General features: G+C 40.8%; 1 protein-coding gene across 9 annotated transcripts in view; it reads left to right on the top strand.

Annotated features, from left to right (window-relative positions):
* The window catches only part of OSBPL6 (oxysterol binding protein like 6), a 98,115-nt gene that overhangs the window by 48,516 nt on the left and 31,658 nt on the right, over nt 1-17,941 (top strand). For 6 of the 9 annotated variants that reach the window (XM_082231137.1, XM_082231135.1, XM_082231133.1 and 3 more), the window contains 10 exons: nt 3,214-3,483; nt 5,099-5,194; nt 7,746-7,868; nt 9,154-9,207; nt 9,767-9,880; nt 9,959-10,129; nt 10,803-10,935; nt 12,677-12,780; nt 13,328-13,414; nt 14,566-14,640. In XM_082231137.1, coding sequence (XP_082087263.1) covers nt 3,382-3,483; nt 5,099-5,194; nt 7,746-7,868; nt 9,154-9,207; nt 9,767-9,880; nt 9,959-10,129; nt 10,803-10,935; nt 12,677-12,780; nt 13,328-13,414; nt 14,566-14,640 — 1,059 coding nt within the window. In that variant the 5' untranslated portion in view covers nt 3,214-3,381. The remainder of the gene's footprint in view (nt 1-3,213; nt 3,484-5,098; nt 5,195-7,745; nt 7,869-9,153; nt 9,208-9,766; nt 9,881-9,958; nt 10,130-10,802; nt 10,936-12,676; nt 12,781-13,327; nt 13,415-14,565; nt 14,641-17,941) is intronic. The other 3 variants (XM_082231138.1, XM_082231141.1, XM_082231140.1) reach the window with 2 other exon arrangements.

Genomic DNA, 17,941 nt, shown 5'->3' with positions numbered 1-17,941 from the left:
TCTGTTTGCCATAAATACCTGAAAGCCTTTCCTTTCTATCTCTTGAATAAGCTCTTGAGTGCAGCTCAGTAAACTACCGTAAATTTATTATTTCACTCTTTTGTTGTGATATGCCAAACCTTTAAAGGTGCAGCTATTTTGAATATTGTAATTGATTTTTAAATTTGTGTTAAAACAAGAGGGTGTGTGCATCTTGAAATAACAAGTTTTATTTTAGAGCAGGGTTTCCCAAACTTGGGTCTCCAGCTGTTGTTGACTACAACTCCCATCATCCCTAGCTAGCAGGACCAGTGGTCAGGGATGATGGGAATTGTATTCCAAAAACAGCTGGAGAAACCCAGTTTAGGACCTTTGTGGCAGGTTTCTTAGGTGGTATAGTTATACATTATGAATACAATCCCACACATTTTTATGGACTTATGTAAACACAATGCAGCATTTTCCTATGTACTTGCAGGGCATTGCAACCACAGTAAAGCTGGCAGTCGATAGGGTGTTTGCTTGGATCATGGAAAACAACACTCTGTTTCATGGAATCCTAGAATTGTAGACTTGGAAGGGACCACAAGGGTCATCTAGTCCAACCCCCTGCAATGCAGGTATTTTCTGCCCAATGTGGCGTTTGAACCCACAACCCTGGGATTAAGAGCCTCATCTCATGATGTACCATAATTCCTTTGGAACATTCTGCACCAAATTAAAAGGAAATGTCTCTTAAGCTGATGAGGGCAGCCTAGCTGCCACTTGAAGAAGTGGCGAAACTTTCTTTTATTTTTAAGAGAGAGGAAAGGAGAGGGTCTCAGCCATCTTGTCATTAATGGCTAGCTACCCCAACACCCAGGAGTTCTGAGAATTTGCCCTCCTTTGGAAGTTGTTTTTGGACATACACCTGCCCCTGAAAAACAACAACACAACCCACTACTTTTGGAGCTGAGGAACAAAGTTGCTGGTTTGGGGGGATCTGGAGAGATTTATTTTTCAGCCAACTCTGATTGTCTGTTGGGCTATCAATGCTAGTTTCCCTAAGCACCTCATTGTTGTTGTTTAGTCGTGTCCGACTGCCACTACAGTGGTACCTCTGGTTACAAATGCTTCTGGTTACGAACGCTTTGGGTTATGAACTCTACTAACTGCTCCTGGAAGTAGCTGCTCCTGGTTGCGAACTTTGCCCCAGGATGTGAACGGAAATTGTGTGCCAAAGGCACACGCGCAGCGGGAGGCCCCATTAGTGAAAGCGCACCTCAGGATAAGAACGGTTTCAGCTTAAGAACGGACCTCCGGGACTAATTAAGTTCATAACCAGAGGTACCACTGTAGTTCTTAGCAGATTCATGTATACCGTATTCCTTCAATAAAGAAATGAACTGTTTGATTCCACATGCTGGTATCTTCTTCTTTCCCCCCCTACTCTTCAGCAAATTATGGGCTTTTTCCTCTTAAGTGTTAATTTGCACTACAATGCCGATTTGATTAAAATCCATAAGATTTCTTTGATAGTGTGACACCTCCAGTGTTGGGGGAATGTGGGTTGAGAATGACTCTCAGTACTTCTTTCCTTTCCTTTTTCTTCTGGTGTTTGGCACACCAGTGGCTGCTACTTAAAGAGTTGAGTCGGGTAGAAAAAGTGGCTTACCTACCTTTTCAATAGTGAGGAAGAAGAAGTAGAAGTAAAAATAGAAGAAGAATTTATTACTTATACCCCACCCCAGCCACTCTAGGCGGCTTCCAACAGGATATTAAAAACACAATAAAAGATCAAACATGAAAAACTTCCCTAAACAGGGCTGCCTTCAGATGTCTTCTAAAAGTCATTTAGTTGTTTATTTCCTTGACATCTGAAGGGAGGGCATTCCACAGAGCGGGTGCCACCACCGAGAAGGCCCTCTGCCTTGTTCTCTTCGTGTCATCTTGGGATCAAAGCCAGAGTGTTTAGGACTAACCTTCTTTTGTAAATTGCCACAGAAATGACCGTACTTTCTTATTCCAGTTGCGTTGCTCAATGTAAGTTCCAAAGTGCGCTATGAATGTAAGGCAGATGGCCACATTGGATAGTAACAACCACATCCGTGGCATTTGTATGTGGAAAAGATGAAGATGCTATGGTCACTATACATATTGGGCTTCCTACATGTTATTTAAATGATGTTTGCTATATGTCTGCGTATATCTCTAAACAAAGCTGTGGCGGTGTGCGTAATGGGTAGGGAAAGCTGATTGTGAATCATTTCTGCTGCACAGTAAATTTGCACTTGAGAAACCAGGCAAGAGAGAACTGATACCGTGTAATGAGGAATTGTGTTCTGCCACTCGTGAAAGTACTAGCTGGAAATCTTGCAGAGCAGAACGGAAATTGCCTCTGTCATAGAATTGCATTTGCTTTCACCAAAACTTCTCCTTTAGAAAATATTTTATTGGCACCTCATGGAAAAAAACAATCCAGCAAGCTTCTGATATTTCTCAGTGGATTTGCATATTTATTTTTCATATAAAACATTTGCTTCATGTTTTACTGGGTTTTAGTGTTTTTTAGTAGTTTGGTAGATATGACCTAAGAGATTCCTAGGTAAATTCAAATATAACATAAAGTGGGCAGTATTTTTTTGTTGTTTTCATTTGCTGAGATATGTGTGTGTGTGTGTATATATCGCTCAATAAATGAAAACAAAACAAAATCCTGCTGGGGGGGGATTCTGCCCACTTTATGTTATACTTGAATTTAGCTAGGAATCCTAGTATATCTTGGGCTTGCCAGTTGGAAGGTTGGCGGTTCGAATCCCCGCAACAGGGTGAGCTCTGCTGCTCTGCCTCAGTTCCTGCCAACCTAGCAGTTCGAAAGCACAGAAGTTCAATTAGATAAATAGGTACGACTGCAGTGGGAAGGTAAACGGCGTTTCCGTGAGCTCTGGTTTACGTCATGGTGTTCCGTTGCGCCAGAAGCAGTTTAGTCATGCTGGCCACATGACCTGGAAAGCTGTCTGTGGACAAACCCCCGGGTCCCTCTTGCTTGGCAGGGGGTTGGACTCGATGGCCCTTGTGGTCTATTCCAACTCTATGATTCTATGATTCTATGAAAGTGAGATGAGTGCCACACCCACTTGTGGCCTTGACTGGACGTAACCGTCCAGGGGTCCTTTACCTCTCTATATATGATAAATAAATAAATATTTAATTGTAAGCATATACAATCTCTTCATCTTTTTCTTCTTGTTAAAGGTCTGGCTTGGATGCCTTTTGAATTCCTCTTACCCTTGTGTGTAATGGACACTCTGTGAAATAGAAAAAATGCTGAAAATATTTTGGCTCCCTCCCTGTATGGAAGACTGAACGGAGATTGATGTGGTCTTAATTGTCAAAGGAGATCACCAGAATCTAGCTGCAGCAATGAGTTCAGAGGAGAAAGGTATATCTCCTGCTCACAAAACCTCTACACCATCTCATAAAAGTGCCTCTTCTTCTTCATCCTCCCAGCGGGACAGCAGGCAGGTAAGTGAAAAAATGCTATGCTATTTATTCGCATTTAAGATGCCATCTCACTATAATTTCATCATAGCGACAGCAACACTTGGAGGTCAACGTACAAAAGCTTTCTTTGTAACACCAATAAAAAATCCCCTACAGACCCTGTAATCTTCTGCTTTCTGCTGCTGCTTAAGAAAAGAGAAATATGCCAGGGATTTGGTGAATAAGGTGAATGCCAGGTGTTCTTCTGTACATAGGAAGGTCTGTTTACACCTACTATTAGAGCAGAACTAGATGTAATGACGGGGGCTCAACTAATGAGTCCTGGCAGTGGAAGCCCCTTGTGCCCCCAAAATTGGATCTGAGAGGGGTTGGGAGAATTGCACGCTGGTTGGGGGGCAGGGGAGGGGATGGTGAAATAATTTTTGCACTGATGGAATGATCAGAATACTGGAATTCCTCCCTACGTTGGCAACACATGACCACATTCACGTGTTTGCCAACAAGTGTAGGATGAGGAGACTCTTCGGAGAGCAGCAGAAAGAAAGAGAAGCGCTTGACTTGTCTACTGATTTCCCCTTACAAATTCACCTTGCCCATGACTTCCCCCACCAGCTACATTCATCTGGGGTTTTATCTGTTTAACAAGGGTGGAATTCGCTGCCCCAATGGGGAACAGGGATAAATAAATCATTGGGAGGGCAGAAGGCCTGGGCAGATGTGCCTTAATGCCCATGGGTGACTTGCTGTTGATCCCAGAGTTAACTTTATTGTAGGACTGAACTACTGAGTGTGTGTATAAGTCTGCTCCAAGACAATAAATTCAAAATATATATTCCACGCTAAGGAACCTTGCAAGATGCAGCTTTTCCGTTAATTTAACAGTTAGCTTTGTTATGTACTTTCCCCTCTTATATTTCCCCTTCTGTTTGCAAATTACAAGGAAGGAAATTCTCCTTTCTTGTAATTTTAAGTCTGATATTATTTGCTGAACGTAATTTCCTCTTACAGAAACTGGGGGTGGGTGGGGGGGAGAGATTAGTGACAGAATACATGCCTCTTCGTTGCGGCTGTTTCAACCGTACTTGCTTGACTAGCCGCAATACAGTTGCGGATTGGGCAATCACACTGAAGCAGGAAGCTGGGTGGGAGCAAAGGATGCTTCGCTCCCATCTCCTTGGTCAGACGGAGGATGAGAGATGTCTGCTTATTAACCCTGCTTCCCCAAATGAGGAAGAGTGGCTTATCTCCAGCCCTGTGTTGTCTCATGCAGGATGGGAGATAAGCTCCCAGTTCTTCCCTAGAAGAAAGGGTAGCTGAATGTAAAGGTATTAGATGAAACAGTGCGGCTAAACTCAACTCTCTGTGACATTTCTGGGTTTTTAAAATTTGTTTGAGCGAATTCCTACCTCACCCTCCTATCCAAAGATAGATAAAAATTGCTAATCTTAGAGCAAGACACATGTGGTACTGCTGACATGCATTTGCACGTAAGGTGGTATTAAAGTGTAAAATACAGAAGGGTAGAAATTTCTGAATTATAAGGGTCAGTAAACTATGCCAGCCTTTGGTCTCTGGTTTGTATGCAGAAAATACACCTTCTGTGGCTTAGAATTGACTCCTCTTCTTTTTGCTTTAGAGTGGCCATGTGTTAGAGCGGAATTTTTCTTCTGGAAGCACAGATCCGGTACTTGGCAAACAGTTGCTAGAAAATGAACCAGTAGCTGTATCTAAAGTAAGTTAAGTTCACGGTGTCTGCACTAGAATTTGGTGTGCAAAACTTTTTCAATACATTGGCTTGGTTCAGTTTAGTTTGTTTATATAACTAATCATTGTAATTTTGTAAATACTGATCACACATACGGATGGAAGATAGTTAGCTTTTAATCAATTCTCGATTGCTTCATCGATCACTTTCAATTTTTTAATCCTTGATTTTATTTTGAAGTATGTAACAATAAAAGGTTTGTCATATGTAACAATTAAAAGAATGAAGGATAGTTTATGAACAGTACCTATAAAAAAATTCCTTCCAGTAGCACCTTAAAGACCAACTAAGTTAGTTCTTGGTATGAGCTTTCGTGTGCATGCACACTTCTTCAGATACACTGTGTCTCTGAAGTGTATCTGAAGAAGTGTGCATGCACACGAAAGCTCATACCAAGAACTAACTTAGTTGGTCTTTAAGGTGCTACTGGAAGGAATTTTTTTATTTTGACTATGGCAGACCAACACGGCTACCTATCTGTAACTGGAACAGTACCTATGTTATGATATGGCTGTCGCTAAAACTCCAAACAACACTGTTCCCATGGACTGGCTCTCTGGTCTTCAGAACTCATGGTTTGCATCCCACAAGTGGGTTGGAACCTGACTCAAGGTGTGTCTCAACAGGAGCACTACCACCTTGTGAATATGTGGTAAACGATTAAGAAATTGTTCCCCAAATGCATGTTTGGGTTAAAAGTGGATCCTGCATCTGAGAAGGTTGAGGATACCTCCACAATGAGTTTATATTCATTTATGAAATTTGTATATCACCCTTCATGAGAGCCAGTGTGGTGTAGTGGTTAAGAGCGGTGGACTTGTAATCTGGTGAACCGGGTTCGATTCCCCGCTTCTCCACATGCAGCTGCTGGGTGACCTTGGGCTAGTCACACTTCTCTGAAGTCTCTCAGCCCCACTCACCTCACAGAGTGTTTGTTGTGGGAGAGGAAGGGAAAAGGAGATTGTTAGCTGCTTTGAGACTCCTTCGGGTAGTGATAAAGCGGGATATCAAATCCAAACTCCTCTTCTTCTTCATCTGAAGACCACAAGACAATTCCAGTGCTTGCAGTAATACCCTGTGTAACTGCTGCTCAGCCACAAACTTTTGGCAGCAGCTTCTGTGTGCTTCCCTACCATACATTTAAAGCACATGGCCTCCTTCACAGAATCCTGGGAACTGTAGTTTGTTAAGTGGAATTATAGCACTCTTTCTCTGTGTGGGGTAAGCTACAGCTTCCAGGGTTGGGGGGGGGGGGAGCAATGACTGTTAAAGTGCTATAAATGTGCTTTAAATGAATGGTGTGAATGTGACCAACAAACCTCATGAAAGAACTGCTTTTTAGCAGATTAGATTATGATGTTCTTTTTGAAGAAGAAAACCAAGCTTTTACCCTTTGGTTCTCGTGAGAAAAGAGTGCATCTTGGGGCTAATTTTGTCAGTGAAGCCTTTTGAGAACAGCCAAGTGACTTTGCAGGCACATTCAGAGAAGTTCTTTCAACACTAACCCCTTGTTCTCCCTTCTTGTGAGCTTCTAGAAAGGGCATGTAATTTATAAAACAGCATGACACCAGAACAGTTTATGAAACGACACCAAAGTTGAGTCATCCAGTCCAATCTGTCTCCATCTGATCCATGCACTCTGATTTGAAAGAGTTCCCTTTGCAGAGTTGGGGAGAATAACATCACTGATGGGTCTTGACACAGTGCTGGGTATCTGGCCTCAGAAGTCAAGTCTCACTGAGTTCATTGGGCATTTATTTTTATAGAAATGAACATTGGCTTGCAGCCTTAATGGTTTGAAGATATGGCTCGTACCATAGGTGGATTTAGGAGAATGTGACCGATATGGTCACGCTTGGCTCACAGCCTTGGGGGTGCTGCAACTAATATTTAGAATGGAGTGGGGGGCGTGTTAGTGCGTGAGTGCCAACTCTTGGGGTCTCAGCAGATTTACTCAGAAAGTCTTGCCACGTCTTCACAGCAGCAGCAGTCCAGCCCTCTCTTGGTGAATTCCTGTGACAGGAATAAACTCCTCACCCATCCAGTTCTTCTCTAAAGTCTTTATTATCTGCATTAGAAGTTGCACAACGCTACTGGTCTACATATAAAACAAGAAACAGAACTATATACAGATCACTGCTCCCTTCAGCTATCGGGACAGAGAGACAGGTTCACAGATTTCCATATATTCTGGCAGCCTTAATGACCAACCCTTGACTGCCTCACACTCAACTGCATCTCTCCAGGCATCTGTTGCTGGGGAGAATTCTTATTGCTAAGTTGATGTTTTAGGCGTGCCTCAAGGATGTGCTTCAAGGCCCTGTTTAAAGACTCGTTTGAAGTTTGTTTTGGCAGTATACCAACAGGGCACTGGATTTTGGCATCACACAGGGCACCAATGAAATTTGAGACCCCAAGATCTGCCGCTGCTCATCCAACACAGTGCAAGTGTTTCAGATAATATTGAACTCAACTCACAGAATTTGTTGATGTTTTCTCCCCACTCTTCTTCCTTCAGGAGCCAGACAGCTGGGAAATTATAGAAGGCCTCAAAATTGGGCAGACCAATGTCCAGAAGCCAGACAAACATGAAGGGTTCATGCTGAAGAAGAGGAAATGGCCTTTGAAAGGTTGGCACAAGGTAAGGCATCCATAATCATCTTAGATGACCATTACTATAGATTAAAAAGCAAAGGGTCATTATCATATGTGGCAAATTGATATGCTCCAGAATCAGCCAATCCCTGTTTTCACACTAAAGGATGGAATTTGCATATTTATCTTATTAACTGTATTGGCTTTAGTGCTGTTGTTGTTGTTACGCAGTTGCAGTTCTCGTAGCTGAGACACCTGCTGGTATTGTTAGGAAGCTATTAAGAGTTTACCTGCCTTTTCTCATATGTGCATTGTTTAGCCAGGATACTTAACTCCAGAAAACTGGGAAATGGTAATCCCTTGATGAATTCAATGGATGGCCTAAGGACCAAACTAGGCATTCAATGCGACATTCTTCCAACACTGTTTTTTTACAGCCTCAGGAGTCTGTGGTGAGAAACAATGAGAGGATATGTTGACCCTTTCCACTCTCGCTATTGTTTCATTCAAATCGTGCCCCGCTTTTTATGCGGGGGGAAAGCAACTGGGTAAGGAGAAATTTTGAGGAGAACAATCAGAGAGCACAAGGTTAAGCATACACAAACTCTCTCTTGTTTGAGTCCACTGCTCCTAATTACAATCTCTCATAGTGGCTTTAAAGAGAGAGAGAGTGAGTGTGTGTGTGTGTGTGTGTGAGAGAGAGAGAGAGAGAGAGAGGAGGGAAGGTAACAGTGGATGCTGTATGCAGGTCTTTTGCTTGCCGTTAGGTCATCTCCATTATAGTTTGGACTTCAAGGCCAGTGTTCTAGATGGGGCATGGCAGTTGGCCGTGGGTTGCCTGCTCTCCATGCTTGTGAGACATGTGTGGTCTGTGCCTTCTTCAGCCCAAGAGCTGCATTTCTTCATGAGCAACTTCACAGGGCAACTTGCCAGTGGTGGATGGAGTCAGAGGTGAGGGTAGAGCATATTTCAAGAACACATTCCAGCAAGACAGAAGCACTTGAGTTGAGAGTAGAGCAGGGCTGTGGAGGAGATGGCATGTAGGCTGGGAACAGTCCTGAGAGCCAGATAAAAAGGCACAGAGTCCTGTGTTCAACTCATGGGCCCCAGGTTCCTCAACCCTGCTGTAAGGCATACAAAGTTTAGTGGCTAAGAGGATCCTCATATCCAGGCTACGGAATGGAAGCTGAATGTCTTGTCAGTGTAGTTTCTGCTGTGTGCTCATTATTTGGTAACCATGAGGAACAGACATTTGTCTTCATTAGATATATTATTTTACATATGCCAGATTTTATTTGACCTCTTACAAATTGTTTTGTTTTTTTCTGTAGCGCTTTTTTGTCCTGGATAATGGAATGTTGAAATATTCAAAGTCGCCAATTGATGTAAGTAATACTAGAGCACTTTTTTTAAAAGTAACATTATAAAAATCCAATATTATAATTAATATTTCCTTTGATGATGATGTAGAAAGAAAGGAGAAGAGAAGAATGTTTTGTTTGGTGAAGGACTATTTAGTTATATCTTTTAATTTTCTTTTATTTTCTGCAGCTTTTAGCATGTCGTCTATAGCAAGCAGAGATTCTAATATATGTTAATGTAGCATATGAAATGCAGCCTTTTTTAGAATTAGTCATGGAGAAAGTGTTTATTAGGAAATCAAAGGGCAATGCATTCCTATCTTCATGATTCCCTTTCCAGAAAAATGATGCTTTCGTTTTCTCCCCATCTAATAATATTTTCTGATGTTTCTGACCAAGTAAACAACATATTTCAATTGGGCACCATAAATTTTATTGTTTGGTTTTTATCTTTTTTAACGTTGTAAGCCACTTTGATATATATATTTTATGATTTAGTGGTATATAAAAATACTTAAATAAACAAATGACCTTATTTTCCCCAGCTCATTGGCAATGTTTTCTCTTCATTTTTATTTTTCAGACTCAGAAAGGAAAGGTTCACGGAAGCATAGATGTTGGCTTATCAGTTATGTCGATTAAAAAGAAAGCTCGGAGGATAGACCTTGACACTGAAGAGCATATTTACCATTTGAAAGTAAGGAATGTTTCCCATTAGTTTTCTTTCCAATTTGAAACAGTCAGATACTATTACTGAGCTCCCCATTCTCACTAGGTAAAATCCCAGGACTCGTTTGATGCTTGGGTATCAAGGCTGCGCCACCACAGGTTATACCGTCAGAACGAGATTGTACGATCACCACGAGATGCCGGATTCCACATATTCCCTTCAGCGTCAACTACTGAATCTTCACCAGCTGCTAACGTTGCTGCCCTGGAGGCCAAGGTATAAAACGTCCCTGATCGGAAGATACTTGTTTAATAATCCACCACATTTTCCAACCGTTGTCCTCCGTTAGGAAATGTGTGCCATTATTGATAGCACTAGTGAAGTGAAGAGAAGAGGAAGCTGAATAACTCCCTGATTTTACCACTTTTGCTGAACTGCTTGTTATTGATGTTTTATTTGGACTAGAGAAGGGGCTCCCAAACTGTGGTCCGCCAGTGGACCACAAGCTTGGGTCAGGTGGTTTGCGGCATGTCCACATTTGATATACACCATCATTTTCAATTGTATTTTTATTGCTTATTTCGTTCTGTTCATTGTATTTTATTGTATCACAGTTTTAATCCTATGGAATGCAAATTGTATTACAATAAAATACATTATTAGAAAGAAAGGACACAATAAAAATACGTTTAAAAACAATGTAGCACCCAGCACAGTGCATTACAATTGTTACAACAGGCAGAAAAACCAAGATCACCATCAATTTTCAAGTAGTCCGTGGTGGTGGTGGTGAGTTTGTGAACCACTGGGCTAAGGTGCTGAATTCATACTTGCCTCCTTTCAAACGGGATATCATTTGTTTCTTTTCTGATGGTTTGATTTTTAGCACAGGCCATTTTTCTCCCGGTATTCAGTAATACAATTTTCAAATCTTTGGGGTTTTCTTTAGGTCGCACAGAATAATTTCCCATGGCAGCCATCCATTACCTGCAGCAACAGCCTCCCCGCAACATGTACCACTGGCCAAAGTAAAGTAGTTGCTTGGTTGCAAGACTCCGAGGAGATGGACAGGTGTGCGGAAGGTCAGTCACTGGTCAAGCTTCTTTCCTTCCATTTATAGGTACTCAGCTTCTGGCTAATAGATAGTTCCCATGTATACTAATACTAATACTAATATATTATTTATACCCCGCCACTCTGGGTGGCTTGCACTGAATATTAAAAACAATACAGCATCAGACATTAAAACTTCTCTAAACAGGGCCGCCTTCAGTTGTCTTTTAAAAGTAAAATAGTTGGTATCTGGGAGCTATTTTTTTAAAAAAAAACAAATGAGGGTTCCTGATCAGTTTTTAATGTTATATCTGTAGTTTTTATGGCATGCTGCGAATGGTCTAGCCCAGGGACCCCCAAACTCAGCCCTCCATCTGTTTTGGGACTACAACTCCCATCATCCCTAGCTAACAGGACCAGTGGTCAGGGATGATGGGAATTGTAGTCCCAAAACAGCTGGAGGGCCGAGTTTGGGGATGCTTGGTCTAGCCAGTGTTTCTCAAACTTGGGTTCCCAGCTGTTGTTGGACTACAACTGCCATCATTCCTAGGTAACAAGACCTGGGCTTGGGGCTGATGGGAATTGTAGTCCAACAACAGCTGGGGACCCAAAGTTTGGTCTAGAATAGATAATGGACAGCCAACGTCTTGAGCCCATTTCGCAGGACATGTTCCCTTGGCTAAGCTGATCTGAGACTGGATTCCACCAACCAAGATGTCACAGCATCTTCAGGGACGATAACACATATTCCCATCCCCCTTACAATACTCAATAAGTTGACAGTTAACAGAAAATGGTGATTTAGCCAACCGATATTCTGAGTGCTTTTTATCTGATGAAGATGAGTCATGGCAGAGGTATGGCTACTTGCTGGCCATTACGGCAGTGTATTGAACTGCTGATCTTTATAAAACAACTAATCAAGATGGGGGGGGGGATTGCCTAGCCTAATGAAAATCCAGCGCAAGAATTAAAAGGAATTGGCGAGGAATGTGCTTTTAGCTTTCTTTTGCCTAATTATTTACAGCTAGCATGTTGGGTTGTATTCAAGTAACTTTTATTCAGAGTATACCCTATGAAATTAAGGGTCGCTCAGATGGGATTTATAGTTCATTATCTGGAGAGCACTGTGTTGGCTGTTCCTGGATTAAGAAGATTAAAAGAGTACAGGGATTGTATGTTGAGTCCCTCATTTAGGGCATAACTTTTTATGCCTATGGAAAGCGTAGCGTGTGTGTGTGTGTGTTTTTAGTCATGTCCGAGAGCCAGTGTGGTGTAGTGGTTAAGAGCGGTAGTCTTGTAATCTGGGGAACCGGGTTCGAGTCTCCGCTCCTCCACATGCAGCTGCTGGGTGACCTTGGGCCAGTCACACTTCTCTGAAGTCTCTCAGCCCCACTCACCTCACAGAGTGTTTGTTGTGGGAGAGGAAGGGAAAGGAGAATGTTAGCCGCTTTGAGACTCCTTAAAGGGAGTGAAAGGCGGGATATCAAATCCAAACACTTCTTCTTCTTCTTCTTCGTAACCCCATGGACCAGAGCACGCCAGACACTCCTGTCTTCATATATATATATATATATATATATATATATATATATATATACACATTCACACACATATATACACATGCATATATATACACACACACAACAATCTGTGTGTTTGTGCTACTATACTGATAATCTTATCCTATTTAAGTTATGAGATACCATAGAAAAAATAAAATCTTGACCAAGGTAACTAACGTACTTTTTTGAATATAATTTGTGTCAGACCTTACGCACTGCCAGTCAAACCTTGTGGAACTCAGTAAAATTCTTCAAAACTTAGAAATACTTCAGAGGACTCAGTCAGCTCCAAGTTTCACGGATATGCAGGTAAGCAAGTTTTGAATTCCAAATTTTTTAAAAAATGATGATGTGTTTTGTTATAGAAAACCTGGTTCCTAGAGGAAACCAATTGTCGGCCTGCAAAATTTAGAAATTCTCTAGTCAATTATGAAATATCCAAGCATGGGCAGAATAAATTGTTGCTATAATCCAGTTCTGTGAGGACTGTAAATACTGCAGCCAATACAATTTTGCATAACCTTTGTTCCAGTAATTTAATATTCAGTTTGTTTTTGTTTCGTATTACTGAGTGTCATATGGAAGCAAGGATACTTTCACTGAATTTAGGCAGAAAAGTCTAAAGTAAATGACTTTAGAATTGTATTCCAAAGTTAGTTTGCTTTTAAATTTGTTTTAAAATAACACATTGTTTGCTTTTTATGGAGAGCCTGGGTTAGCATTCTTACCATAATTTTATTTGCTGGAAACTAACGCCAAGATTCTTGTTACTAACTTTTCCAGTATTGTCTCTGTTGGTTGTTTATATGTGCTTTTAACACAATGCTTTGTTGCTTTTAACTATTTCATGACGTAGGCTAATTGTGTAGATAAGAAGGACAAGCGTGTCACAAGAAGATGGAGAACAAAAAGTGTCAGCAAAGATACTAAAATACAGCTCCAGGTACTGCGTTCATGTTTTCAGTTTTCACCAGAGTTTTAGATAAAAGACGCCTCTGAATTGTTGAAGCACTGGCCTTTTCATTCTTGAAAGTTTTTCTTGAAATATTTTCTGGAAGAAGAAACCAGTGATTTAACAAAAGGGTACACTTGACAAATCAACCTTTTGTAGGTAATGTTGCACCCGCAAACAATTTGTGCTTGTTTCTGCGCTGTGTTTTACATTTTTTGTGTCTAACGCCTGTTGTCTGAAGTGCTAACTAGATGCAGAGTGTTTTGTGTAACAAACTTCTGTTTTTTATTTCTTTTTTGCAGTGGAGGGTCCATGTTTGTTGAATTAAGGGTTCAGTTTTACCAGACTTTATTCTTTTAAAAGTCAGCCAGTTTCTTTCTTTCTCTCTCTCTCTCTTCCTCCCCATCCCCCTTTTCTCTGAGCTGTAATGAAAGAGTGACTCATTGAGAGGAAATTTCCAGAGAATGTTCTAAAGTCTCAGAAACTTTTGGATTTTTGTAATCTTTTCATCCCATTGTCTCCTGGTTTGTTTTTTTATTTACATGCCAAATAACATGCATACATTATGGACATGCAGTTGTAGTTCACAACTATCAAATGCTACCAGGAACTTTTTAATAGACAGTTATTCTTAATGTATCTTGCACATGTGTGAATAAGAAAAGCGTAGGCCCTAAATTCAACACTAAGTGATTGCAGTGGCCTTAAGCAAGCATCACTTTTGTGCTGGATTTAGACCACACTATTTGATGCCAAAAGGTTTTCTGCTTCTTACTATTAGGACCAATTACTTTCCACCTGTTTGCAAAAGAAGAGTTGTCACATTATAGCAGCTGGGTAAGTGGTGCTGCAGCGGTTTGTTCAGTGGCTTCACCGTGTCCTCTAATTGTCAGTCAGTTTGTGATGAACTGAGTTAGAAACCTACTCTGTGCAGCTTATCATGGGGCTAACTGGGGATGAGGTACACATAGCGGAACAACTTGGTGACTCTCTTTTTCTCAGTTGCACTGCAGATTGGCCCTTGGTAGAAGTAAAACAGTTAGAAGAACGTCCTCCTCTTTTTCTCTGACTGTCTTTCCTGAGTTCCCATCATCCTTTTCCCCTTCTTTCTGCTTCCCTGTTCTTTTCCCGTTCACTGTCAGGAAGGGACAGCACTGAAAAGCCAGTTCAGTACCGCACGGCGTCGCCAGAGACTAGCAGATGCAGTGGCTACAACAGTGAGTGGATTTAACAGTCAAGGCGCATAGAAGCTTTAAAGATGGGAAGCTGCAGACATTGATGTAGATGTGCTAAGCTGCGTCACTACTTCTTTAAGTGTTTGTGGGCTCACAAACCGTCTAACTTGTGCATGTTTACAGTGCAACCAAGTAAAAAAGGGGGGGGGAAAACATTGTATAAAATCTAGCCAAACTTAAGCTCTTTCAGGTCTAAATGATTCCAGCTTAAAATGTGTATGTTTAGCTGTATGTTTGGTGTGTAACCATTTTGGACAGTGCTCCCTTAGCCAAAGTCTGGTTTTTGGTTGTTTTGTTTTTGTATGCATGGTGCACTTTGCTATGAGCAAAAGAGTGAAAAGGAGTTCTCTTTGGTAGCATGTCTTCACTGTTGATTAAAAGCAGTCTTGCTGCTGCTTTTTCATGGTGTGATTATTTTTGGATCCTTTACTCAGAGAACGCTGAAAAAACAATAGCATACCAATAACTCTGTTTAACCTGTTTGCACATGCTTATCTCTATATGCTGAGATTAATGACCATCCAACCACTGTCCTCTAGCATCTAGGTGTGGAGAAAGAGTGAGAAATACCCAACAATTGGCCTCCCCATTTCTTGTCCTTAGCAGAGTGGAAGAGGGAGGATAGGAGCAGCCAATGAGAATTTGGGGTTTGAGGGAAATGGCTGCCCCATATCAATGCAGTGTGCAAGAGGAAATGAGAGCTTTAATTAAATTCTATTTAATTATTTTACTTAAGCTATTTTGGGGAACACTTCTGGATCAAAAGGTGGGGTAGAAATAATCAAACAAATAAAATATGCATAACAGGAGGCACCGTGTATATAAAAAAGGATCGACTTTGGCAGAAAAATGATACACAAGAAGCCATGCTAAGTGATGTCAGAGCCTAACTTTATCCTGTTAGTATACTTGTTTATACTTATTTAGAATAAAATTTATAACTAGCTTTCTGACTCCATATGGAGGTGTCCAAAATGGCTGACAGCAAATATTTTAAAAAAGAATAAAATAACAAACCAACAATAATAAAAATATCAAAGTATGACATATGCTTATACTATGCAGTATAACTAGGAAAGTGATTGTATATGTTTAAGGTTCTAATGCTCATTTGAGAGTAAGTATTTTTTTAAAAAACAACATCACTCAGAGGGTCTTACTTATGAGTAAAGATTCTTAGACTGGAAGAATCTTTGCATTGTAATTCTATTAAGTGACTGTTTTAATCAAGAAAGCAGAAGAGAAGTACAGTAGTTACCAGGTCCATAAATAAATTCAATCATGCTGTATTGCATTGCATAAGTTTTATTTATGTTCCATAATCTCAAAAAGTCATATTACTGCCACACCAATTGTATTTTACTTTGTTTTGTTTTTTTAAAGCAATTAGACTTTCGGTGGAAGAAAAATTTAAGTAAATAAATCAAAGTGTGTATTATGTGGCTTCTTTGAAGAGTTGGAATAGCAGAATGTTCACCTAATTCAGTAGTTCAAATGAAAGTAGACGTATTTACTTCCACCTACGGTAACATGATTGCGTAAGGTTGACACAATGAATCTGATTTGTCAGGAAATGAGGATACCTGAGAGCTGGCTAGCAAGAGGTCCTTGATATTTCATTGAAATAACAAATTGCCACTCAAGCCAAATTGCACGTTGATGGAAAGTGATGTTAATATTCAAGGGATGAACACATTTATTTTAATTTACCACCCACCCTTCGCATACTATGCCAGGATAACATTCAGATAAATGAATAAAACAGTACAATAAAATGATATAACCACCACCGCCCCAGCAATACTCAATCCATAAACCACACTGAATCATAACCAACTCTTAAAACCATCTGTTGAATATGCTTGGATGTCTGGACAAATTAAAAATGTCTCTGCCTGGTGCCAGAAATATATAGTTGGCTTCAGGCAATGTTTCCATGGGAAGAACATCCCCAATATATGGCATTAGAACTACGAAGGGCCCTTCTCCAATCACTAAACTCAACTTCCGTTGGCAGTAGGGCTTGGGGGACAGCCTCTGGTGAAAAAAGCAAGCTTCAGGCAATCTTGTGGGGTAGAAAGTGTGTGGTTCTTTGGGTAACCAGGCCAATTTAGGGCTTTATAGGTAACAACCAACGCTTCAATTGAGCCCAGAATCACATACCAGTGGTCATTTAGAGGGGAGTGTTAATAGTAGAGATAAACCAGCTTTTCAGGGGTGAATGTGCATATTAAGCTACAACTGTGCTACTTTAAAAAAAAAATGGAACAGATTATCAGAGCAGGCTACTGCACCAAGCCAAAAATGCTGTGAACATCTACCTGAAAATGGAGCTTGTGAAAGATGGGGAACAAACGAGTAGAGGCGGAAGCAGAGCTGAACGGTACACCTGGGAAGCATTCTTTAGGTGGATAGGTAATGTGGAGTAGGAGATTAAGGCAGTAACAGTAGCTTTAAGGTATTCCCTGGGTGAGCAGATAATGGCTGTGCAAGACAACATTGTAGTGGATCCACTTTGAGATGGGGGCGGGGGGGGGGGAATAGCCAAATAGCTGATGGTTATGGAAGGCAGTGCTGCAACAGAGAAAGGTGCAACCATGTTGTGAATGGCAAGCATGCACTTAATACCACACATACATATGTGTGCACCCTAAAATTATAATATGTGTATCTTCCAGGCCTACTGGAGTTAAGGTTTGAAAGTATAAGGTGTATTGAACCACTGGCCTTCCGGATGTTGTTGAATTGTAACTCCCATCATCCCTGACCGTTGGCCATGCTTGCTGGGGCTTATGGGAGTTGTAGTTTAGTAACATCTGGAGGGCCACACCTGTGATTCACAGCATCTATATTCAGTTGATCGAATCTTTGCTTAACAAGCTGAGATCTAAAACTAAGACTCCTGCATGTCACGTGAGCCGAGAAACAAGCCAGGAAGCCCCAGTTAACCAGGGAACCAGAGCTTTTTATGTCCAGACTGGGAAACCATTCTGAATGGTTTCCAAATGAAACATGATATGGTTTAAAGTTAACTTAAGCCAAGATTTGATTGTCCAAATACTGCCAGCATTGTATATTTCTCACATACTTTTTTTACCCATTTCTTTCCAAATTTGGTGTTGAATTTAATTGTCAAAATCTTTTGGCCTCTATTTTAAGTCCCAATTTACCACATTAACTCTTGGATTTAAAGCAATTGCGTAATGCTCTCTAGCCACATCCTCATTCCAGATGTTTGGTCTAATTTCCAGATGCTGTACCAAAAAAAATCATTTGCCTCTGC

The sequence above is a fragment of the Podarcis vaucheri genome, assembly GCF_965113315.1.
Source record: "Podarcis vaucheri genome assembly, chromosome: 1".
Lineage (NCBI taxonomy): Eukaryota > Metazoa > Chordata > Lepidosauria > Squamata > Lacertidae > Podarcis > Podarcis vaucheri.
This window is presented reverse-complemented; position numbering and strand designations above follow the sequence as displayed.